This window comes from Nomascus leucogenys, chromosome 3, assembly GCF_006542625.1.
Source record: "Nomascus leucogenys isolate Asia chromosome 3, Asia_NLE_v1, whole genome shotgun sequence".
Taxonomy (NCBI): Eukaryota; Metazoa; Chordata; class Mammalia; order Primates; family Hylobatidae; genus Nomascus; species Nomascus leucogenys.
In genome coordinates, this window is record NC_044383.1 from 144,318,437 (window position 1) to 144,344,301 (window position 25,865).

At 40.8% G+C, this 25,865-nt stretch overlaps 1 protein-coding gene across 7 annotated transcripts in view; it reads left to right on the forward strand.

Annotated features, from left to right (window-relative positions):
- TULP4 (TUB like protein 4) overlaps positions 1–25,865 on the forward strand; it is a 293,022-nt gene that overhangs the window by 65,979 nt on the left and 201,178 nt on the right. For 3 of the 7 annotated variants that reach the window (XM_030809906.1, XM_030809907.1, XM_030809911.1), the window contains one exon: positions 9,256–11,469. In XM_030809906.1, coding sequence (XP_030665766.1) covers positions 11,218–11,469 — 252 coding nt within the window. In that variant the 5' untranslated portion in view covers positions 9,256–11,217. Of the gene's footprint in view, positions 1–2,633; positions 3,267–3,692; positions 3,709–4,015; positions 4,101–9,255; positions 11,470–25,865 lie in introns of those variants that run through there. The other 4 variants (XM_030809905.1, XM_030809908.1, XM_030809909.1 and 1 more) reach the window with 3 other exon arrangements.

Genomic DNA, 25,865 nt, shown 5'->3' on the forward strand with positions numbered 1-25,865 from the left:
CCAATTCAGAATTACCAATATGTTTGATAGTAGCGGTTTCTATATTTTTAGTGGCATGTACAACATAAGCAGAATCAGAGACAATATTTAAAGGCTTGGGGAAATCCTGTAAGGCAATAATTACAGCAATTAACTCTGCCTTTTGAGCAGAGGTATAAGGGGTAGAAATAAGCTTGTCTGTAGGACCCACATAATCAGCATTTCCGTTACTGGAGCCATCAGTGAACACTGTGATGGCCTCAGGAATGGGCTGATCTTTGGTCAGTCGAGGGACCACCCAAGAAGTCATTTTTATAAAATCAAACAATTTGTCTTTTTGGATAATGATTGTTAACAACACCGATAAAATCAGCCAAGTGAATTCGCCACAGTACGGAATGTTGAAAAGTGGCCTGAACTTCGAGTTGATTTAAAGGAACCACAATTGAATTTGGATCAAATCTGGAAAATTTAAGTATTCTACACTGAGCTTGTCCCATTAGGGTGGCCATTTGGTCCAGATAAACAGACAAAGTTTTTGACACAGAATGAGTAAGAAAACACCACTCTGCTAAGTCATTATGTTGAACTATTAGCCCAGTAGGGGAGTGCAATGAAGCGAAAACCAGAAGCTGAAAAGGCTGAGATGGCTGTACCCTAGACAGCTGGGCAGTTTGGATTCTTTCCTCCATGAATTCCAGTTCTAGTGAAGCCTCAGGGGTGAAAGTCCTGGGACTGCAGAGATTGGAATCTCCACGCAGCGTAGAAAACAAGTTAGACGGCACATATGTTGAAATGCCTAAAGTAGGTCTTAAATAATTAATATTACCTTAAAGTTTTTGGAAATCATTTAAGGTTTTAAAAGAATCTCTCCTAATCTGAACCTTTTGAGGTTGAATATATTCTTTATCGAACACCATTCCCAAATATTGAACAGGAGTGGTCTGTTGAATTTTATCCTGAGCGATGTGTAATCCAGCCTCTGTAACACGATGGCTCAAAAATGGATAACAGTCAATTCTTTATCAGTGAGGGCAGCAATTAATATATCATCAATATAATGAAGAATATAGGCCTGGGGAAATTGAGCTCAAACTAGTGAAAGCACCTGTCCAACATAAAGCTGGCAGGTGGTAGGGCTATTCAGCACTCCCTGAGGAAGTACTTTCCATTGATAACGAGCTGCAGGCTCTTGATTATTGATAGATGGTACAGTAAAAGCAAATTTTTCACAATTCGATTTATGTAAAGCAATATGAAAGAAATCGTCTTTAAGATCAATAACTATGAGAGACCAGTTCTTAGGTATTAAAGCAGGGGCAGGCATGCCGGGTTGGACGGCTCCCATAGGTTTAATTATAGCATTAATGGCCCTTAAATCAGTTACCATCCTCCACTTGCTGGATTTCGTTTTTACTAGAAACACAGGAGACTTCTGGGGGAGAGAGAAGTTTTCACATTTCTAAGTTGTAACTGTTTAGCAACCAATTGTGTTGAAGCCTCCGGAAGCGGCTGCTGCTCAATTCAAACAGGTGTTTCAGATTTTCATTGTAGGGAGGCATAGCAGTGGCTGTCCTTGAAAAGGATGACCTAACCCAGGCCTCTTCTACAGTAACTTGAAGAGGTTTAGTAATTCCTTCATGTCTTGGACCGAGACTGAGTCCGGGAACAAACCCCATGTTTTCCCTTATATGTTGACTGGGAGCACTGTAAGAGTTATGTGGAATATTAATTTCAGCCCCCCATTGTGTCAGCAAATCTCTACCCCAAATATTAGTGGAGATTGGCATGATATAAGGCTGAATTTTACCCTTTTGACCCTCAGGGCCAGTGCAATGCAAGATAAATGTGCTCTGGTGAACTTTATCAGCTTTTCCAATCCCTTTTAGTCTGATGTTAGTGAGATGTTTAGGCCAAGAGGAAGGCCATAAATCAGAGGAAATAATAGAAACATCAGACCCAGTATCTATTAGGCCCTTAAACTTTTTTCCTTGAATGAGTATGGTGCAGGTGGGCTGTTGTTCAGAAATTCTATTAATCCAATAAGCAGCTTTTTCACCATTGGAGCCCATCCTAGGGCCGCTTGTCTTATCTCCTTTGTTTAAAAACAATATTAGGTAGTAAAAGTAATTGAGCAATTGACTTACCGGCCAGAATGGAAACAGGAATTTCAACGTAGGTTCTATTTTCAGATAAGTGTCAGCCGGCTGAGAAATAAAGACAGGCAGTATAAAGAGAGGAATTTTACTGCTGGGCCGCCGGGCGTGACATCACATGTCAGTAGGACCGTGATGCCTGCCTGAGCCTCCAACCAGCAAGTTTTTATTAAGGGTTTCAAAAGGGGAGGGATTGTAAGAACAGGGAGTAGGTACAAAGATCACATGCTTCAAAGGGTAAAAAGCATAACTACTAATAAGGGTCTAATAAAGATCACATGCTTCTGAGGGAACAGGACAAAGGGCAAAAGCAGAACTGATAAGGGTCCAACAAAGATCACAAGGCAAAGGGCAAAAGCAGAACTACTGGTAAGGGTCTGTGTTGTTTTCAGTTTGGAGTTGATGTAAACCCTGATGCTGTGAATACTTTGTATGTGAATACCTTAGATCTACCTCCCCTTGAGCACTCACAGAGAGTGTGTCTGGTACACACACTCAGGAGTGGGAATGCTATTTGCAGGGTATTCACATCTTCAGTAATACTAGTAATACCAAACTATTTGCCAGAGTGGTTGCATTCTTACAACTTGTAATGAATATATTTCTGTTAAAATTGTGTAAGTGGAAAATATCTTCCCTAATTTATCTCCAGTCTCTAACGTTAATTCAAACGATTTAAAAAACAAAACAAACCAAAAATGCTTTTTTACCTCTCCACTCCCGATGGTAAATTTTATCTGTGTTGGTGGGAAATAGGAATCAGATAACACAAAATAAATGGTAGTGAAAATAAGTTGGAAAGTAGAATATCTAATTGGGGACAAGAGAGGGAGAGAACACAGCACAGGGGCCTTGTGTATAATATTAATAATATTAATAGCTGTTTAATGAAGATTTATTGGTTGATTAATGTATGAGTGTCTAACATACCTGATACACCATCCTGTCCCTAGGTTGAACTTTCCAAGCAAGTTCTGGGGCACCTTCTTTGCCATTAGAACTGGATCGTATGGAAGCTAGAGTGGGAAGCATCTTATGTGTTTCATTACTGGCATCTAGAACCCTAGCAGGTCATTAATTCAATTGGACACATGTATTCTTTGGTTTAAGATTCTAATATCCTAAAAGCAGGTATGGGTTTTGTACTGGTATACAGGAATATTCTGAAAATAAGCTGTAATTATTAGAAACAGGTTTGTTTCTAATAGTGTCTGTGGAGGTCAGCATTGTTTATTCTTAATGAAGACACCCAGGATTGCCCTTGGGCCTGTGTTACAGTGTTCAGGGTAAAAAACATCATAATGACAAGCTGAATAATATTTACTTTCAATCTGTTATTGAAATACTTTATATGAATAGTTGCTTTTTAATCAACTTATCTCATTTTTAAAATTGAGGGAAAATATATATACCGTTAAATTTACCAATTTTACCTTTTTTTTTTTTTTGAGATGGGGTCTCACTCTGTCACCCAAGCTGAAGTACAGTGGTGTGATCATGGCCCACTGCAGCCTTGAGTTCCTGGGCTCAAGCAATCCTCCCACCTCAGCCTTCGAAGTAGCTGGGACTACAGGTGTGCACTTCCATGTCTGGCTGATTTTTTTATTTTTTGTAATAACAGGGTCTTGCTATATTGTCCATGCTGGTCTGAAACTCCTAGGTTCAAGCCATCCTCCTGCCTCAGACTCCCAATGTGTTGGGATTATGGATGTGAGCCACTGTGCCCAGCCCATTTTTACCATTTTTAAAATGTACAGTTCAGTGGTATTAAAGTACATTCACATTGTTTTGCAACCATTTGCCTCCAGAACTTTTTCTGTCTTACAAAACTAAAACTCTATACCCATTAAACACTAACTCTTTATTTCCCCTCCCCTCAGCCCCTGGCACTCACCCTTCTACTTACCGTTTCTATGAATCCTACTACTATCTACTCTTGGTCCCTCATATCACTGGAGTCATAAGGTATTGGTCTTTTTGTGACTGGCTTATTTCACCTAGCATAATGTCCTCAGAGTTCATCCGTTTGGTAGCATGTATCAGAATTACTCTCCTTTTTAAGGCTGAATGGTATTTCATTGCGTGTGTGTGTGTGTGTGTGTGTACATATATCACATTTTGTTTACCCGTTCATCCATCAGTGGACATTTGGGTTGTTGCTGGGTGTGGAGGCTCACACCTGTAATTCCAGCCCTTTGGGAGGCTGAGGTGGGAGGATTGCTTGAGCTCAGGAGTTCCAGACCAGCCTGGGCAATATAATAAGACCTGTCTGTACCAAAAATTAAAAAAAAAAAATTAGCTAGCCTGGTGGTATGTACCTGTAGTCCCAGCTATTTGGGAGGCTGAGGTGGGAGTATAGCTTGAGCCTAGGAGTTGAAGGCTGCAGTGAGTTGTGATCACGTCCCTGCACTCCAGCTTGAAAGACAGAGAGAAACCCTGTCTCAAAAAAAAAAAAAAAAAAAAAAAAAAAAGTCATTTATGTTGGTTTCAAATTTTGGCTACTGTGAATCATGCTGCCATGAACATTGGCATACAAATATCTGTTTAATTTTCTGCTTTCAATTTGATAGTTGGTTTTTAATCATTTTGTACCAACCCCCCTTACTAGTGTTGATTTGACAATATTCTTATCATTCCTTGGAAACTTAATCGGTTTAGTTACCATTCTCGTTTTCTCATCTTTATGAGAAAAGGCAGAAAGAAAGGAAGTGAAATGTCCAACACCACTCATTTTTGTTAATGGTATTGATAAAATTGGCACCAGCCTTTCAGTAATTCGGATGCTTTGATTGTTCTTTTCTGTTAGATTTTTGTATCCATTATGCATTTTGAATCATAATAAAGTGGAATTTAAAAAAGAACTGCCATATTTGTCTAGCATATATGGCGTTTTATGATTTTAAAGATATTTTTAAAGTTTGGTTAAAAACCTTAACAGTATATATGAAATGGAACACTGTGCTTTTACTGTGGAAATTTATCCTATATACCTTAATAAAATAGTTATTTAAGATTTACATTTGGCTGGGCGTTGTAGCTCATGCCTTTAATCCCAGTACTTTGGGAGGCTGAGGCAGGCAGATCACTTGTGCCCAGTTTTCGAGACTAACCTGGGCAACATTGGGAAACGCTGTCTCTTCAAAAAATACAAAAAGTTAGTCGGGCATGGCGGCGTGCGCCTGTAGTCCCAGCTCCTCAAGAGGCTGAGGTGGAAGGATTGCTTGAGCCTAGTTCAAGGGAGGTTGCAGTGAGCCAAGATTGCACCACTGCACTGCAGTCTGGGTGAGAGTGAGACCCCTTCTCAAAATAAAGAAAGAAGGAAAGATAGATTTACATTTTAGAGAGTTAGTATATGTCTGTGATTTTTGAACTTTTTTGTTTCAGGGCTCCTTTATATTCATAAAAATTATTGAAGGTCCAAAGGAACTTTTGTTTTTGTGGTTATCTGTTGATATTTACCATATTAGAAATTAAACCTGACTGGGTGCAGCGGCTGAGCTGACACCTGTAATCCCAGCTACTTCGGGAGACTGAGCAGGGGTGGATCACTTGAGCATCAGAGTTCGAGACCAGCCTGGCTAACGTGGCGAAACCCTGTCTCTACACAAAATACAAAAGTTAACTGGATGTGGTGGTGTGCACCTGTGGTCTTCAGGAGGCTGAGGTGGGAGGATTTTTTTGAGCTCAGGAAGTTGAGGCTGCAGTGAGCTGTGATCACACCACTGTATTCCAGCCTGGGCGACAGAGTGAGGCTGTGTCTCAAAAAAATAAAATAAAACTGATAAATTAAAAAATATTCCCTAATTTATTAAAAACATAAACCCATTAAATAAGTTATATATTTTTATGAAAACAACTGCTTTTCCTAAAACTAAAACATTTAATAATAAGAGTTTATTGTTTTATATTTTGGCAGCAATATCTAATGTCTGGCTTACTTAAAGATGGCTAGGTTCGCATATTTGCTTCTACATTTAATCTGTTGCAATATGTCGTTTTTGTTGAAGTATGTGAAGAAAATTCAGCCTCACACACATATATAATTGGAAAAGAAAGGAGGATTTTAATAGTCTTCAGATAATCATGGATATTTTTCTTTGATAACCACACTAAAATTCAACAAGTGGTAGTTTCTCAAAGGTTAGTTGCAATATAGAATTTGAATGAAATATATCAGTGAATTTTTCATCCTTGGTTACATTAAAATTCATTTGTCTTCTTTGCACTTTTTTTGTTTTGTTTTTGAGACGGAGTCTCACTGTCACCCAGACTAGAGTGCGGTGGTGTGATGTCAGCTCACTGCAACCTCCGCCTCCTGGGTTCAATTGATTCTCCTGCCTCAGCCTCCCGAGTAGCTGGGACTACAGGCACCCGCCACCACACCCAGCTAATTTTTGTATTTTTTAGTAGAGATGGGGTTTCACCATGTTGGCCAGCCTGGTCTCGAACTCCTAACCTCTGGTGATACCCCTGCCTCGGCCTCCCAAAGTCTTGTACCTTGAATGGATCTTTTACTCAAGTATAATTTCTATCATCTTTGTTGGTCATTTGGAAAATATTGGTTTACCAAGTATGTGAGTCTTCCAAATATTGATATATAATGAAATATGGGATAAAAAATAAAAAAATTCACATTTATTAACATCACCCCCAGTTACATGGGGAGCTCGCAAGCTCGTAGTGATGAGTGCTGATTTTCGCAAAAGTCTAAATTTAACTTGAAAGCTCAGTTTTTATTTTCAACAACAAATTCTGTTAGTTGTTTTCCTTAAAGTGGCAGGCTTACTTTGTTTATGTTCAAGAAAATGTCGGTCAAATATCCCAGCTGGAACAACCATAATTTGTCATTCATACTTTTTAGTAAACTTGGGGTATTAGCCCATTTGCATTACTATAAGGAATACCTGAGACTGGGTAATTTATAAAGAAAATTGTTTTAATTGGCTCATGGCTCTGCAGGCTTTACAGGAAGCATGGTGCTGGCATCTGCTTCTGGTGAGGCCTCAGGAAGCTTACAAACATGGCAGAAGGTGACAAGGAACTAGCGTGTCACATAGCTAGAGTGGGAGCAGCAAGAGAGGTGGGAGGTGCTACACTCTTTTTTTTTTTTTTTGAGACAGTTTTTCTCTTTCACCCAGGCTGGAGTGCAGTAGTGCGATCTTGGCTCACTGCAACCTCTGCCTTCCAGTTTCAAGCAATTCTTCTGCCTCAGCCTCCCGAGTAGTTGGGATTACAGGTGCCCACCATCATGCTCGGGTAATTTTTTTTTTTTTTTTTTTTTTTGAGACGGAGTCACGCTCTGTTGCCCAGGCTGGAGTGCAGTGGCGCAATCTGGGCTCACTGCAAGCTTCGCCTCCCGGGTTCACGCCATTCTCCTGCCTCAGCCTCTCCGAGTAGCTGGGACTACAGGCGCCCGCCACCACGCCCGGCTAGTTTTTTGTATTTTTGGTAGAGACGGGGTTTCACCGTGGTCTCGATCTCCTGACCTCGTGATTCGCCCGCCTCGGCCTCCCAAAATGCTGGGATTACAAGCGTGAGCCACCGCGCCCGGCCATGCTTGGGTAATTTTTGTATTTTTAGTAGAGACAGGATTTCACCATGTTGGCCGGTCTGGTCTCGAACTCCTGGTGCTACATTCTTTTAAACAACCAGGTATTGTGAGAGTTCACTCACTATCAGAGGACAGCACTAAGACATTCATGAGGGACTGCCCCCATGATCCAAACACCTCCCACCAGGCCCCACCTCTAACATTGGGGGTTACGTTTCAGCATGGGATTTGGAGGGGCCAAACATTCAAACCATGTCACATGGTATTCCATGAAAAAAGCAAGCAGTTCATTTTGCAGCTTAAACTGTGTAACACATGCTTTTTCCTGGGACCACCATGGTGCTTCAGTAGTCCACAGAAGTACTTTATGTATACCTACTATTTTGGGACACAAGGGTATTAAAAACCATGTACTCAAGGGCTGATATTTAATAAAATTAATAATTTTTACTGCCGTATCAAAGATGTTTTTAAGTGAGGCTGTTTTTTTTTTCTTTTTTTTCAATCTGTGACTACTGGTGCAGTTGGTACCTCTACCTTGATTAGTGTTAAAGAGCTTGCAGTTTGACCCACTGTTGATTTTGTACCATAGATACAAATGTGAACATGGAAGAAGGCAAATTATGTCCTAGTATTATGATGAAAGTGGGGTCTTTTGCTGGGACTTGATGCTACAGGCCAGTAGTTCTCAAAGCCTGGTTCCCTGACCAGCAGCATTAGCATCTCTTGGGAGCTTGTTAGAAATGCAAACACTTGGGCCCTTCCCATGCAGTGTTCAGTTCCTGTGGGGTGGGCCTGGGCTGCTTCAGCTGCCCCAGGGGACTGAGAGAGTCTGCTGAATTTGACAAAGGCCACTCTGCCTTCTGGAAGGACTGGCAGGGCTGCAGGGCTGGGAGGATGAGTAAGTTAGGGACAGAGTGTTCTCATGTTTGTAGAGGATGTGATGCGGCCTGGACTTCAGGCAGTAGGAAGAAGATGAAATGGATTTGCTAGAGAGAGATTCTCTAGAACTTTATTGCTGGTAGACAACTTAAAAGCTTAGAAAACAGCTGCGCTTTGCTGTGAGACCTGCCAGCCATCAGGGACGGATGATTTTTAAAGGCCCTTACTGCTTTGTGTCTTGAGGGAATATCTTTTATTAATCGTGAAAAAATCAATCTAGATAACTTTCCTGAGTCATTTCAGTCTCCTTTTTGAGGATGCCTGCTTAAACAGTGACCATGGTCTCTGGAGGGGTAGAGTCTCACATTCTGAGTTCAGAGTCTTAGAAAGTACAGTTCAATGTGGAAGAATGGCAGTTATGATTTCATTCAGATGTGCCCAGCTGCTGACAAACTGAATACCACGATCAGTGGCAGGCAGAACTCTCATGTGTTGTGTGTTGTCTTGAGTCTGGTGAGGTGTATCCTTTCACTATTGGATTTTACCATTCAGTGCAGCCAGTAGCTCCATTTGATGTTAAGTGTAAAGATGGGTCTCTCATTTCAGTTTCAGCAATTATTCTTAAAACTTTTATTTTTCAGTGTTTTAAAGTTTTTTAATTTTATATCTTTTTTTTTTTTTTAACAGATTTGTAAGACTCCAGGGCCCCCCAGCCGTGAATAATCTGATGGTTCCTGAAATGACTGGGGAAACAGACGCTTCGTATGGCAGTTGAAGAGTGTGTGTCTATGTGCATTTAAAACCTTCTTTCTGTACTTACACATTCACACGGGAAGACAGGCTTATTCTTGTGCACACTTGAGAGTTTTACAACTGATGAAAATTAATTTAAGAATCAGATGGAGCAACTTGACACCACTGGGCTCAGGAGCCCGGGGAGAAAAATATATCACTAATGGCCAATTTTCCATATGGTCTGCATGGGTAAAGAAAGTCTGCAAAAAGAAGAAAAAAAAATTTGCACAGATTAAACCACAAAAATATTCTGCAGTTTAAAGAAGGAACTAAGTGAGAAGGTGACTGAGAAAGAAGTGTGATTTCAAACATTGCAGCGGCTCACACAGTGTTTGTTGCACTTTATTTTTCAGTGGGTTTGGTGATTTGGACGGATTAAAATTCTAGACTGAAAAGTAACTCCTACTGTGGTTATGGCTAGAGGAAAGCAAGTTCAAGTATAATGGGATAAGTCTGAATAATGAACTGATTCCTTTGCCCATCTTAATTAACTGTATTTGAGAAATTTTAATTTATTATTGCCCCCTTTTTTTCCTACATCTATAGGATAATATTGTAAAATAGCAATTGAAACCAATAATTATAAAATAAATATCAAGGAAAATCCAAGCAAAGCTTTTTTTTTTTTGGACTAGTGGTGTGGTGTTTGGAGACAGTCTCTGAATGTGAACAGGAAAGCACCCATCAGCAAAACACGATCACTCTCTAGGGAGACAGTTGGGGGAATCTGACTGGCTTCTGCTTTTGTTTTAAGGGATTATCTTCCTTGTCAACTCCAAGAAGACTTGTGTATGAGAAGATTACCTGATGGACTTAATTCTAAGATTAGCTTTTTTCATCAAGATGGAAAAAGATCTTTAGGAGCAGAAAAGGGGAGTGCTAACTGGGGGAGTGAGAAGGGAGACGAGCAAAGAGACAAAATCTTGCAGCGTGGCTCTGTTTTGTCAGCAAGAGGATTTAAGACTCACCCACGGCAAACACTGGGACCACTGTAAGAGCGCTGGAACATTCTGCCTCTTGAGTGAAGGGGCCTTCTTTCTAGCCTCTATGGCACTGAGGGGTGCGCCGGCTGGTGGAGGAGTAGTCCGATGGAGCCCTGCGTTCCCCGGGGACACAGGGCCAAGCTTTGAGGTGGAAAGTTTCTGGTTCTGAAACAACAAGGAGAGGGTCTATTTTTCTTCCTAAAATTTGGACTCTTGTCTGCACAAACTCTGGTCTGTTTTGCACAGTTTGTGTGCCTTTTTTTCCCTTTATGCAATCTTTTTCAGCTTTAGCAGCAGAAATTTGTCTAGTTCAGAAAACATGCTAGAGGGTGGCTTCAGAAGGAAGATGATCCTGTGTATTCTGTCTCTGCATCCGAACTTTTGAAGAAAAAATTTGAGCTAGAGGGATTCTTAAAGCCTTAAGTTACTTGAAATCTATGTATTTGCAACCGTTTGTCTCTGGAATCATATTACACTAACTGGAATCTCAGGCTGAATGAGAATAACCAAGTGGAGTAAAAAGAAGAAAACCGTTTCTTGATCACCACTTAATTTAACGATGCTCTTTCTCCAAAGGATCAGCACGTTCTTCCTCTGAGAACTTGAAAATAAAAATGGACCCCATGTTTTTTTAAGCATTACCTTTTCTTAGAAGACTGCCATCATCTTTTATAGAGGAATTTTTTCACTATGCATTTGGTGGATCTTTATAAAATACTGACCTTCTAATTAGATTCAAGTCAGTCTTAATTAAAGGGGGGAAAAGGCAACACAAGTCAACCACAAAAACACATATACCAATGAAAGAAATTGGTTTAAATTTCACAGCATTAGCATTACTTTTTAAGTAAAACAGTTCATTGCAGAAAGTATGTATGCAGCGGTGGAACATGGGCCTGTGCTTTGCAGCGACTCCAACATCCTGTGCCTGTCCTGGAAGGGGCGTGTCCCCAAGAGTGAGAAGGAGAAGCCTGTGTGCAGGAGGCGCTACTATGAGGAAGGCTGGCTGGCCACGGGCAACGGGCGAGGAGTGGTTGGGGTGACTTTCACCTCTAGTCACTGTCGCAGGGACAGGAGTACTCCGCAGAGGATAAATTTCAACCTCCGGGGCCACAATAGTGAGGTGAGCTGTGGTTTTGTTTCACTTTTTGGTCACTTCCAGTGGTGTTTTTGAGCCCCTTGTGGACTTGAAACTTCCTTCATTTCAGTTTCATAGACTTGCTGCCAAGTGAGACTTCCCATGCTGTGAGTTCTGCCTCTTATGCACTGGCAGAAAAGATGCTAAGGTGGACACAGTTCACAGTAGGCTGCCCTTCCCCAAGTGGGTCAGTTGTCCCTGGCACCCCTGCTGTCTTCTCCCTGCACTGTCTCTCTTAGAGGGTCCAGGCAGTGGGAAGACGCCCAGCAGTAGGGAGGCCAGGGCGCTTTCTAACCAGGGTAGGGGGTTAAATTAGATGATCCTAACTAACTTTTCTTGCTCCAAGTCTACATGGCAAAGAGTTACCCCCACCCCTGATGTCCCACTGACAGTGTGAAAAATGAAAGTGGTGCTGCCTTTACCTTGCACAGTTAACATCTACGTTCCTTTGGTGATGGCTTAACACTTGGCTTGTATGTTTTTGTACTTGGAGGTAAAGAAGTAGTTAATGGACAAAAACCATAGTTTTTCACATGTATAGGGTTTATTATATTGTGGGTATTATGCCATATATTTGTACATATAGATTCCTCTGGGCTTCTAAAATATAAGCAGTGGGATTATGAAATTCATGCAACCAACATTTATTGAGCATTACTTAAGTGTTAGGCATTGTGTTTTAAAGAAGAGCGTGATTGATAATTTCTTGCAAAGTTATGCTTGTATAGCACCTTCGCAATATTCATGTTTTACTCTTCACTAGCTTATTTGGGTGTTTTTAAAATGAGGAATCCATGACTATTTCAGGCATCTTAAAAATGTCATTAAATGGTTATTAAATAGCTATTGTAAAGGAGCAGGAATATTTTTCAAGTATAGGTCTTATACAAGTATAGGTGGCTTATAAACAGTAGAAATTTATTTTTCACAGTTCGGGAGGCTGAAAGTCTCAAGATCGGGGGCTAGTATAGTAGAGTTTTTGATTTCTTCTTGGTGGAAAGAGGATGAGAGTGTCTCTGAGGCCTCTTTTATGAGGCCACTAATCCCATACATGAGGGCTCCATTCTCATGACTTAATCACCTCCTATAAAGACCCTACCTCTTATTACCATCACCTAGGGAGATTCACCATACAAATTTTGGGGGCACACAAACATTGAGATCATAGCAATGTAAACATTCAGTAAAGTGCACTAAACTTAACTCTCGATTATTTTTATATGCAGTCACCCATGTAAGCGCCAACAATATCAAAATATAGAGCATTTCCAGCACCAGTTACAGGTACTTGGTGCTCCTTCCCAGATTTTACATTCTGTCTTAATCCATTCCTGCTGCTAAAACAAAATATCTTAGACTGGGTAATCCATAAACAACAGAAATGTATTGCTCACAGTTCTGAAGACTGGGAAGTCCAAGATCAAGATGTTAGCAGGTTCAGTGTCTGGTGAGGGCTCTCTCCTCCATAAATGGCACCTCGTTCCTGTGTCCTCACATGGTGGAAGGGGCAAGGGAGCTTCCTTGGGCCTATCTTATAAGGGTAGGAATCCCATTATGAGGGCAGAGCCCTCAAGACCTGATCACCTCCCAAAGGCCCCACCTCTTGATACCACCACATGGGGATTAGGTTTCAACATTGAATTTTGTGGGAATGGAAACATTGAGATCCTAGCACGCCCCTCCTGAGAAGTAACTCATATTCTGACTTCTGTCACTGCTTAATGGAAATGGAATCCTTCATTACATACTCTCTGTGTCTGGCTTCTTTCACTCAACATGATGTCTGTGAGATTCATCCCTGTTGTGTATATTATTAGTTTGTTCTTTTTAATTGATGTGAATTTTCCACTGAAGGAAGATACCTGGTGTTTTTCTTCTCCTGTTCCTGGGTATTTGGATTGCTTCCAGATTTTGGCTGTTATGACTAATGCTGCTATGAACATTTGTGTGCGTGTCTTTGTATGGACCTGTGCATTCAGAAGGTGGAATTTCTAAGTCATAGTGTTGCATGTGTTTAGGTTTAGTAGAAATTACCTGTTTTCCAAAGTGGCTGTACTATTTACACCTCATCATCAATGTATGAAAGTTTTAGTTGTAAGGCCAAGAGTATTTTGAGATTCATTTTTCCACTGAGTTTGTTAAGAAGCTTCTTTTGAATTTGAACTTTTTCCATTAAAAAACAGTCGTTTTATGCAAGAAATTATGTTTTACAAATAATATATTGGGCATATACATATAGGCATGCACACATTATCCCCCCCCCCACACACACACATATCTGTACCTTTGAAGTGGATACTCTTCAAAAATTTTTTTTTATTCTTATGTAACAAATTACTCCAGACTTGGTGGCTTAAAACATTACTCATTTTTAGTCTCACAGTTCTGTAGTTCTGAAGCCCTGTTACAGTATGTCTGGGGCCTCTGCTTAGGTCTCCCAGGCTGGGAAACGTGGTACCAGCCAGGACTGCTAGCTCCTCTGAGGCTCAGGGCCTTCTCCCAAGCTCATTCAGGTTGTTGGCAGAAATCAGTTCCTTGTGGTTGTAGGACTGAGGACCTCCGGTCTTAGAGGCCCTCACTAGTCCCAGCCATGTGGCCCTCTCCACAGCATGCAGTTTGCTTCTTCAAGGCCAGAAGGAGAGTATCTGCTATAGCTTCAAATCTTTCTGACTTTCCATGTCTGAAAAATGGCACCCCTGAGCCGGCCATGCTCACCTCCACTCCTGGGGAGGGGATTACACTGGGTGTGCACACCAGGGGGTGTGGTCTTAGAATTCTGCCTACCACAAAAGAGAAGATTCTAATTCACAGACAGTGGTCTGGCTGTCTCACTGCTGAAACTGTTTTGCATGATTTTTCCACATTGCATTTTTACTTTTTTTGGTTTTTTTTGAAGGGTACCTGTGCACAACGTGCAGGTTTGTTACATAGGTATACATGTGCCATGTTGGTTTGCTGCACCCATTAACTCATCATTTACATTAGATATTTCTTCTAATGCTGTCCCTCCCTCTGCCCCCCCACCCCACGACAGGCCCCCATGTGTGATGTTCCCCGCCCTGAATCCAAGTGTTCTCATTGTTCAGTTCCCACCTATGAGTGAGAACATGCGGTGTTTGTTTTTCTGTCCTTGTGATAGTTTGCTGAGAATGATGGTTTCCAGCTTCATTCATGTCCCTGCAAAGGACATGAACTCATCCTTTTTTATGGCTGCATAGTATTCCATGGTGTATATGTGCCACATTTTCTTAATCCAGTCTATCTTGATGGACATTTCGGTTGGTTCCAAGTTTTTGCTATTGTGAATAGTGCTGCAGTAAACATACGTGTGCATGTGTCTTTATAGTAGCATGATTTTAGGTATATACCCAGTAATGGGATGCCTGGGTCAAATGGTATTTCTAGTTCTAGATCCTTGAGGAATCGCCACACTGTCTTCCACAATGGTTGAACTAGTTTACAGTCCTACCAACAGTGTAAAAGCGTTCCTATTTCTCCACATCCTCTCCAGCACGTGTTGTCTCCTGACTTTTTAATGATGGCCATTCTAACTGGCGTGAGATGGTATCTCATTGTGGTTTTGATTTGCATTTTTCTGATGACCAGTGATGACGAGCATTTTTTCATGTGTCTTTTGGCTGCATAAATGTCTTCTTTTGAGAAGTGTCTGTTCATATCCTTTGTCCACTTTTTGATGGGGTTGTTTGTTTTTTTCTTGTAAATTTGTTTAAGTTCTTTGTAGATTCTGGATATTAGCCCTTTGTCAGATGGATAGATTGCAAAAATTTTCTCCCGTTTCGTAGGTTGCCTGTTCACTCTGATGCATTTTTACTTTTAGTTAATTTCTGTTCCTCATATTAGAATCTGTTCCATTTGGCTGGGCACGGTGGCACATGCTTGTAATCCCAGCACTTTGGGAAGCTGAGGCAGGAAGATTGCTTGAGCTTAGGAGTTCAAGACCAGCCTGGGTAACATAGTGAGACCCTGTCTCTACTCTCCCCCACCTCCCGCAAAGAAAAGAATATGTTCCATTTACTGAATGCCTGTCAAGTAGAGTGATCAACTCTCCTGGCTTCTGGGATGTGGGACTGTCGGTGTTAATACCTGGAAAATCCCAGGCAAACTGAGATGGTCATCCTACTGCCCAGTGCCTGACGTGGTTTCAGACATCTTACCTCATGTTGTTTACAGCAGACTCATAGGAAGATATCATTATTTCCATTTTATAGGGAAGAAAACTCAGGCTTTAAAGATGTAAATAACCTGCCTAAATTCATGCAGCTTGTATGGAGGAGAACTGGAATCTAGGGGTCTAACATTTTCCTACAACTTTATTTTCGTATAACTTGTGTTAAATACAAGTCCTCAATCACTTATCCTCAATTGTTAAATCTTTTTTGTTTGTTTGTTTAATTTTTTCAGACAGAGCTTCGCTCTCTTCCTCAGGCTAGAATGCAGTGGCACAATCACCGCTCACTGTAGCCTCTGCCTCCTGGGTTTGAGTGATCCTCCCACCTCAGCCTCCCAAGTAGGTGGGACTACAGACATATGCCAAAATGTTCAGCTCGTTACAAATTTTTTTTTTTTTTTTTTGTAGAGACAGGGTTTTGCCGTGTTGCCCAGGCTGGTCTCAAACTCCTAGACTTAAGTGATCCGCCCACCTCAGCCTCCCAAACTGCTGGGATTATAGGTGAGAGCCACTGTGCCCAGCTCACGATTGTTAAATCTAAGGGCTCTGAAAATAGCAAGTTTTGTATAATTGTTTCAATGGCAAGACCTGACCTGGACTGATATGAAGCTGCTGATTGTTATTATTCCATCACTTCAGCTGCAGAAATACTGTGTTTTATTATGGGGGCTGCCCAGACCTGTGGGTGGCATTAGATAATTGACAGGAGCTCCCCTTGTAGGACTTTGCTAAGATTTAAAAAATTCTGAATTCAAAATACTTGTCTGTAAGGATTCTGAATCAGGGGTTGTGAACTTGTATCTTCATTTAAGGTAATCATCAAAAGAAACCTTGGGTTTTATTTAATTTGGTTTTTCACTTCTGGGAAGGCTGACATTTAACTCATCTCTGCCCATACTTAGTTACCTTATCTTCACTCCCTTCTACCACAAGAAGCAGAAAAACGCTGTGTCCCCACTGGCCATCCCTTAAGAACACTACTGAAAGAACCATTGCAAGATTTTATTTCTGGCCATGGAACTAACTAAATTGAAGGGGTCAGATCTAGTCGTCTGCTAATTTCGCAACTGAATTAAAAAGGAAAAAAGTCTGAATGAAAGACAATTTATTTCACCCTCAGCTAGTATGTAAAATATGTTTCATATTATGTAAGTATTTAACAAATCTTAACAGTTTTGGAATTATAAATGTATTCAGTTAGATAAATTGAATCTGAAATTAAATACTGTGGTAAATGTTTGTCTAGTCTTTGAGACTACTTTGCCTTTCTCACATTGTGTATTCTGTTGTTAGAAATTTGTGATAAAATGGTATTAGCTATATTTGCCAGAGTGAAACATATAGTAGAGGAATTCTTAACCCGTGATAAATAGCTTCATATTTGGTAAATATGTTAATAGTTCTAATCAGATGGTCAAAATATATGCCCCCCCCCAATCCTGAAAGCACCTTTCATAAAAAAACTCCACTACCACAGAAGATGAATGATCAACCAAACCAACTTTTCCCAAAGCAACTTTCTGTGGCATTTGGGGACGGAAACAAAATAATCTTTTTGCCAGTGTCTCTTTTGAAACGTTTGATTAGCAGTGTTATAGAAGAGGAATAGATGGGTGCTTACCTACTGAATCTCCAAGGGGGCCTCTTCGTGGCTGGCTGAGAAGTGATGCTTTTTTTTTTTTTTTTTTTTTTTTTTTGAGACGGAGTCTTGCTCTGTTGTCACCCAGGCTGGAGTGCAGTGGCGCGATCTCGGCTCACTGCAAGCTCCGCCTCCTGGGTTCAAGCCATTCTCCTGCCTCTGCCTTTCCGAGTAGCTGGAACTACAGGCGCCCGCCACCACGCCTGGCTAATTTTTTTTGTATTTTTAGTAGAGACAGGGTTTCACCGTGGTCTCGAACTCCTGACCTCGTGATCCGCCCGCCTCGGCCTCCCAAAGTGTTGGGATTACAAGCGTGAGCCACCGCGCCTGGTCGAAGTGATGCTTTTTTAGAATGATTTGTCCTTTTACTGTGAAGCAGTAATTCAAGAAAGATGAGTTTTTCTTTTAAAAGAGTCCTCAATAGGTGGGCAGGTATGTCAGGCAAAATAATGATTATGTTCCATAATGAAGATTATTTCAGAAAATAATTACTTGGGAATGTTTTTATTCTATGAAACAATTTCTTACAGATATTGTAGATGTGCAAATTAATCAAGGTTAGTACTGATTGTCATTTAACAGGAATTTTTTTTTTTTTTTTTTTTTTTTTTGAGACGGAGTCTCCCTTTGTTGCCCAGGCTGGAGTGCAATGGCGTAATCTTGGCTCACTGCAACCTCCGCCCCCCAGGTTCAAGCCATTTTTCTGCCTTAGTCTCCTGAGTAGCTATGATTACAGGTGCCCACCACCACACCCAGCTAATTTTTGTATTTTTAGTAGAAACGGGGTTTTGCCGTGTTGACCAGGCTGGTCTCAAACCCCTGGTCTCAGGTGATCCACCCACCTCAGCCTCCCCAAGTGCTGGGGTTACAGGCCTGAGCCACCATGCCCGGCCAACAGGATTTTTTTGGCTTAAGAATAAGCAGGTAGTTATGTGTAGTTGCTGGAATTCGTTTTGTTATAAGGACACATCTACTGTAGCAATGGTCTCACCTGAATTCTTTGATTGGGTACATCTTCTCCGATACGCTTTGTCTGACCCTGCCCCTTGTCCCTGTTGTACACTGAACAGACTTCTCTGGTTGCACTGATAATGCTTTATTGTAGTTATCTGCTTGCCTCGTTTGGTAAAACTTATTGGAAGATCAATGTACCCTGTCATTCTTAACTTCCTCACCTCTCATTGTTTAGAATATCAATTATTTATTTATTTTTTAAAAAAATTTTCTTTAACTTTTTGGCCCACTTCAGTGTGCTTTCTTTCCTTATTCTACTGAAATGATCTCCTTCTCAATGACCACACATTGCTAAACTCATAGGTTTTTGGTGTTTTGTTTTTGTTTTTGTTTTTAAACTGCACTTGATGTCTCAGTAGCATCAGTAGAATTGAGATGTTGTCCAGGACACCAGGCTCTCCTGGTTTTCCTGTTACTGTTCTGGCTTCTGCTTTCCGCCCTTCTTTGCTGGCTCTGCCTTTTTTTCTTTTTTTTCTTTTTTTTGCCTCATCTTTAAATGTTAACGGGCACCAGGCGTGCATATTTTTCTGTATTTCCTCTCTATGTTGGCTTTAAATCTCCCTACATGCTGATGACTCCAGATACCTCTCTCTGTCTGCCATCTCCTTCTAGTTCCAGACTTCATTCTCCAACTTGATATATGAGATACAAAAGTGGACACCAATCAGGCCTCGCAGACTATCGGTCACCCAGACAGAACTCATTCCCCCCCTGCCCCTTGAACCCTCAGATAAGTTCCATGCACTGTTTCCCCATTTTAGTAGATGGCCCAAGACCAGCCAGTCAGTTCAGCTCACAACTCAGGAAGCTCCCTGTGCTTCCCTTGTCCCCAAGTCTTGTTATTAGCAAGACCTCCCACTGTATCTGACTTCCAGATAATATCTGAAACGTGCTCAATTCACCACCATGCCTAGCATAAACCTCCTCATGAATCTCTTGACTTAAACTCTACTATTTTTCCATTGTGGAGGACTCAACAATCTATGGTAAGTTTTTTAAGTGTTTTAAAAATATTATAAAAATTTATTTCTAAGGTACTCTTCTTTTTCCTAAAAACACTGTATGACACATCTTAATTCCAAAAAGGATGGGAATTTCTAGATTGTAAGAATGGTCTCCCTTGCAGTTGAAAGACCCTCCTAGTACCATTGTCTGATTCACCCTCTCTTGAAGAAGGCCCAGAGCCACTGGGAACTGGCAAGCCAGGTTCTGTGTCCACCTCACTGTGCATAGTGATGACCAACTTTCTCAACATTCGGAGAGATTAGAAAACCATTTTATTTTGAAACATTTATACAGTATTTAACGTACTTAATCTGTGCAACAGTTTTAGTGGGAAAAGTTGATTCTTTTTGGATTAAAGCCAGCAAAAACTCACTGCAGCTCTTTTATCTCTCTTATAAATTCTACGTAGAAAGTGACTTTTAGTAGATTTGTGATGACCAACTAAGATATTACAATGGTGGATATAATGGAGGGCTGTTTTATTTCCTTTAGTGATGGCCTGTTCTTTTTTCCTTTCTGTTTCTGTTTTTCCTTATCTTGATTCCAAGAAGTTCTAGCTTTACCTGTCCAAGTCATTCAAGTCATTAGTTTACTCAAGTCAGTAGTAAATTGAAAATAATAATTCTCTTCTATCAGAGTTGTAGAACCTGAGATAATATGTTTTTGGAAGGGCTGTGAAAATGGTTTATAAGTGATGAAATAGTAAAGTACTCTATACCCTTTGTACTTAAAGTAATATACTTAAGTATATTACTTTCCAGTCCTTACAGTACCACTTAGTACCTGGAAATTCAGTTACTGTTCTGACTCATGAGGCTAGAAACAGTGTTTGTTGATTTTTGTTCCTCAGTTTAGATTTGAAGCACACATGCATTAGCAGGTATTTACTGCATCTCTGTTGTGTGCCAGTTGCTGTGTGTATTTGCCACTGTTGGGGGGCAAGAGAAGTCCCAGCTTATACCTCATGGAATCTACAGTCTAGCATGAGGGTGAAACGTGGACTTCGCCTTCCTCTATTTGCATTTCCATTAGGAAGAGAAAGCAAGCTTTGAATTGTTCAAAGAATGAAGAATGAGGCTTCCTAGAGATTGTGTGGTGAAGATGATCTTTGAGCAGGGCCTTGAGAAATACTTAGGATTTAGTGTGTAGTTTTCTCAGTGGTGCAAGAAGATTAAGCCACATTCTGGCTTTAGAGAGGCATTTCTGAGAGAGTTGAAGGACACTTCGTTCCCCAGCCCCAACCTAAGCATGTGACTGTACTCACCTTGTCAGATGCTGTTGGAACCTGGCTGACAAGGACAAGGACCTATGCATTTTTTTCCTGCCCTGGAACAAAATTGCCCTTGTGGGACAGGCAGTGATGTTCTGTGCGCCTTTTGACTATACTGTGAAATGTTTGTGGTTTGTAATGGGGATTTTATCCATCTGAGCCTGCTACACTTTTTATTAATTTCCATGGCAGATGGTTAAACTAGGGTGCTGCCTTAATAATTTGACTTATGCAAGTGCTCAGATATGACTGTTTCTGTGCTTAATGTATTCAGCATGTGGTTGTAGTCAAGTTTGAAAAGTTACATAATCGTGTTCATGACCTGAGTTAGAGATAATTTATTAGTGACTCAGCATTAATGACTCATTTTATGCAACTCTTCTGGTAAAGCAACGTTTCTGTTTATATGAGCATATTGTAGCATGCTAGGTGACCACATCTATCTTGTTTCCTTCCTAGGTAGTGCCTTTAGGTATTCCATTACAGGAGGGCTACCCCACTCCGGGAGGTGCATTGAATCCAGAGAGGGCGTAGTTGGTGGAGAAGAGCCCTCCTTGGGATCATCTGTAGCTGGTAATAGGGGCTGAGAAGCTCAGGGCTACATCATGGTTGAATGTTTGTGGCTTCAGTGATCTGCATGGCAGGTTTCAAAACCATATAATGTTAAGAGATATGAATTGCAAAACCACAACCCCTCAGACTTTTCTATACAGTAAGTCCTCAGTATTGTTAAGTTCTTGGAAACTGCAGCTTTAAGTGAAACGACACTTACTAGGTAGTATATACGTAGGATCTTTACTCTTGTTTATATCAGTTAGCTTAAGGTAAAATTGTTTTCATATGCAGGTTGTTTTTGCTTAAAGTTCAGCTTCTAAGAACCTATCCTTGAAGTTAAGTGAGGATTTAACTGTGCTTTTTGCAGGTAAATTTACTGTATTGAGCGAAATGAATAGTGGAAACTTACCTAGTTTTTTACCCTGAAAAGGAATTTAAACCGATAAAATGTACTTACTAGAATTTGGTGGATGTTCAGCTTTTATATGCCAGCTTTATTACGAAGGATTTCCTCAGTGGGAACACAGAGAGAAAGGATCTGCATAGTGGGACTGGAATGGTGGAGCAGTGTATGAATGAAGTCAACTAGGTATTTAAAAAATATTCTTACATTCCCTGAATATAGCCATAATTAACGTCATTGTCCTGGTGAGTCTGTCTTCTTTTTTTGACCAAGTCTGAAGAAATGGGTGGCAGATGTACTGTTCTGATGTACTGCAGAGTGCTATAGTAGGTCAGAGGATGAAGCACTGTGGACCAGTGTTGTCAGGGAAGCTTCCTGCGGAGTCAGGGAATGGCTGGACCTTAACGTTCGTTTTGGTTCCGTAAACATTTGGGAGCTCGCTCTAGGCTAGACGCTGTCGGGCTTTGGCTCTACAGTGGTGAAAAAGGCACTGTACCTGCCCAGATGGATGGCCTATCACGTGTGTCAGAGGGTGGATATCGTTTGCATGAATATAATGTTGTCTTTGCTGATGACAATTGCCATATATATTCCCGTAATTTGTGTGTGTGTGCTATGTCCATTATTTAGTGTAGCCCTCATAACATCTCTCTACAGCTTTGTATTAATACCCCTGCTGTACAGTTGGGGAACCTGAGGTTCTGAGATGTTAAAGAAGGACTCTCACTCTGTCGCCCAGGCTGGAGTGCAGTGGTGCGATCTCGGATCACTGCAAGCTCCACCTCCCGGGTTCATGCCATTCTCCTGCCTCAGCCTCCCGAGTAGCTGGGACTACAGGCACCTATCACCACGCCTGGCTAATTTTTTATATTTTTAGTAGAGACGGGGTTTCACCGTGTTAACCAGGATGGTCTCGATCTCCTGACCTTGTGATCCACCCGCCTCTGCCTCCCTAAGTGCTGGGGTTTCAGGCGTGAGCCACCGCGCCCGGCCAAGGAACAGCTCTTCCTTTAAATGTCTTAGGAATTCTTATTTTGAACAAGGAACTTTTCTAGCAAAGAGGCAGAAATGGAACTTTTGTTTTATATTTAAGTCAGAATTTCATTTCACCTAAACTGGCTTATCTATTTTTATACCAAAGCTCAGTAGTGTGAGTTAATTTTTTATCACAGTAATAGTTATACATATTGGTAAATGCTAAGAATGAAAAATAGCAATGTTCTAACTCCTGTCTCCTCCCCTCCCCCCACCTGTTGTCCTGGCCACTTAACAAAGGCTCATACTATTATTTTTTTGATGAATCAATTTTAGGATTTTGTCTATTGACTTCATTCCCATCTTGTTAGGTGGAGATTTAGCTCTCTTCTCTTTCTTTCGTAGTCACTCAACCCAGCTTTGCCCTATCATCTAATAATTCCAATATTACTGTATCACAAATACTGGTTATTATTCGGTGTTTACACTATTTAAACTATGTCACTATTATTCCCAGATGATTGTATTCCTTCATTATTTAACTCTTTTCTCCTCATGATAAAAATTTTCCTCCCAGTGGTTTAGTTTATCTATTGCAAAACCTTCCTACATCTTCAGTATAATTTCATACATTCAAACCAATTAGATGGTTTATCAGTTCATTTAGTTTTTTGTTCTGTTTTGTTTTTGTTTTTTCCTGAAGACCTCCACCTGGGAGTCCTTTGTCATCCTTCTGCTCTCTGGATTGGTTGCTCAGTGGGCCTGCTGCCCAGGTGATTTCCCGAACTTCCTTTTAATCATCATCTTGGGAATTATCTTTGCCCCCTATTTCTTCCACGTCTCGTTTATGGAATCTTGTGTTTTTTTAGTTTAACTCCTTTTTGTTGGAACATAATCTCCAGTATCTTCCTAAGAAAGTATTTGTAAGTCATTAATTATAAGACTTTTAATCTCTATAAATGTCCTAATTGTGCTTTCACACTTGATAGTTTGGCTGGGTACAGATTTCTAGGTAGTTTTCTTCAGAATTTTGTCTTCACATTTCCAGAGTTTTTAGAAGCATAGTAGTTAAGAGCTCAGGCCCCAGAGCTAGACTCAGTTTACATTCTAGCTCCATCACTTAGTAATGCCATGACTTTAAATATATTACCTAATTTATCTTTATAATTGTCCCTTGACTATCATGGTTTGAACTTTGGGGATCCACTTATATGTGGAATTTTTTCAATCAAATATGGATCAAAAATACAGTATTTGTGAGATGCAAAATCCATGTTTATATGGAGGGGATTATATACAAAATCAACGTTTGTATACTCAAGTTCTTGTGGGCTGACTGCGGGATTTGAGTATGTGAGAATTTGGGTATATGTGCACAGTCCTGCAACCATCCCCCTTGTGTACCAGACTGTACTATGATTTTCTCATTTGTGAAATGGATTTATAAATAATACTTTCCTCATATGGGATTTGTTGTAAGGATTCAGTTGGTTACTATAGCCATTTAGAAAAGTGGCTGGCACATGATGAGGGCTTTTAAAAATTGACTGTTATTACTCTAAGTCCTGTATATGTGACCTAAAAAACATAAAAGTTTCTGCATCTGTTCTTTTTCCTAGGTATTCTGAAATTTCATAATGGTGTGCTTTAGTAACTTTTTTCACGTAACAAGGTAGAGGCCCATTTGGTGGAAACGATGCTCTTCAGTTCCAGAGCTTTTTGGTTGTTGTTGCTTTAAGAATTACTACCCACCTGCATCCTGGATTTTCTCTGTTTTCTCTAACCTACTAGTCAGATGTTTAACCTCTTAGAATAACTTCCTGATTTTTAAAGTTTTACGTGTTTGACTTTCTGAGAGATTTCCTTACTTTATTGTTTAAGCCTTTCTAATCAAAATTATTTCAGAGCCATGATGGTTTTCATTTCTAACATCTTGTTCTAATCTGCTGGCTGCTCCAGTTCTTATTTTATGGGCACTATATTTTCTCTTACTTCTGTGAGGATACAAATTATGGTTTTAAGCAATTTTTTTTTTCTCCATGCATTACATCTGCTTTTTTTGAGGTTTTTTAAAGAGGTGTGTGTGAGTGTGTATAGGGGTGGTTCTGTGTGAATCTCCCCACCACCACCCAGATTTTTTATAATTGAGGTCTTCTTTAAACGTCTAATGATCCTTGAATATTTATTCAAATGTAAGAGTAGTGCACCATGAATCTCTTTGGCATCTTTTAGGTGTGTATATGTAGCGGGTGTTTAGCTGGTGAGCTTTATTGTATTATATAATGACCTGGGGGAGAACCAGCTGTTTTCTTGGGACTGCCAAAGGTCAGCATCCAAGCAGCTTTCTCCATTGTGGTCCAGTTTCTTTCAGTAAGAAACTTTCAGTCACACACCTGTGAATATACTTCTGTTGCCAGCATTCTGAGAGCTGGTGTGTGTGTGTGTGTGTGCTGGGAAAGAGGTAGAGCTAGTTATATGGAAGTTGGAGGAGCAGGAGGAGGGAGGAGGAGGAGCTAATATTGAGTATTTATTTTGTACTAGACACCATCCTAAGTGCTATAGCTCACTCAGTCCTCACATCACCCCTGCAGCTTTGCACCTGTTATTGTCATCTTTTTTTTTAGATGAGGAAAGTGAGGTACAGAAACATTAAGCAGCTTGCCCAAAGTAAGGCATCTCTGCTAATTGACAGAGCTGAAATTGAACTCAGGAACCTTCTAGATTCTATGTATTTGGCTTTTCACAACATCATTCTTGTTTTCAATCCTTGTCACCATCTCTGCTGTGCCTGAGATTCCCAAAACGAGTTGTGGCGAACCCAGAGAATAACCCTTCAGTGCCTGATGTTGGTGGAGAGAAGAATTGCCTAGTTACATCTCATATGGCTCAGCAGGGGAGAGGAGCGCCCTCATGATTGCTAAATGTGGGAATGGAATATGAGGTAGGAGGCAGGTGAGAGGTTAGTACAGGTGGGAGGTGTCCCCGCTGTGTGGGGAGGAGGGACTTTGCCACTAGTTCTGTTACAGGTTTGGGATTCTGGGACACTGGACACTAAGGTGCCTAATCTGTAAGGCATTCTAGACTGCACCTTGTGCAGTTCGTGCATCTTCCCTCCTCCTTGCAAGCCAGCAGAGCCTGACTTGGGGCCTCAGCTCTGCACGGAGCTTCCTATTGGGCCTTCAACAGCGAGGCTTTTAGGCAGAAACATAGAAATGGATCCTTAGTGCACTGGGCAGTGTGTATTGTATTTTACTAGGAGGTTTTTGTCTAGAAGTTGGTTGTTTCTCTGGGATATGGTATAGGATGGGTGGGAAGGGTGCCACAAGGAAAA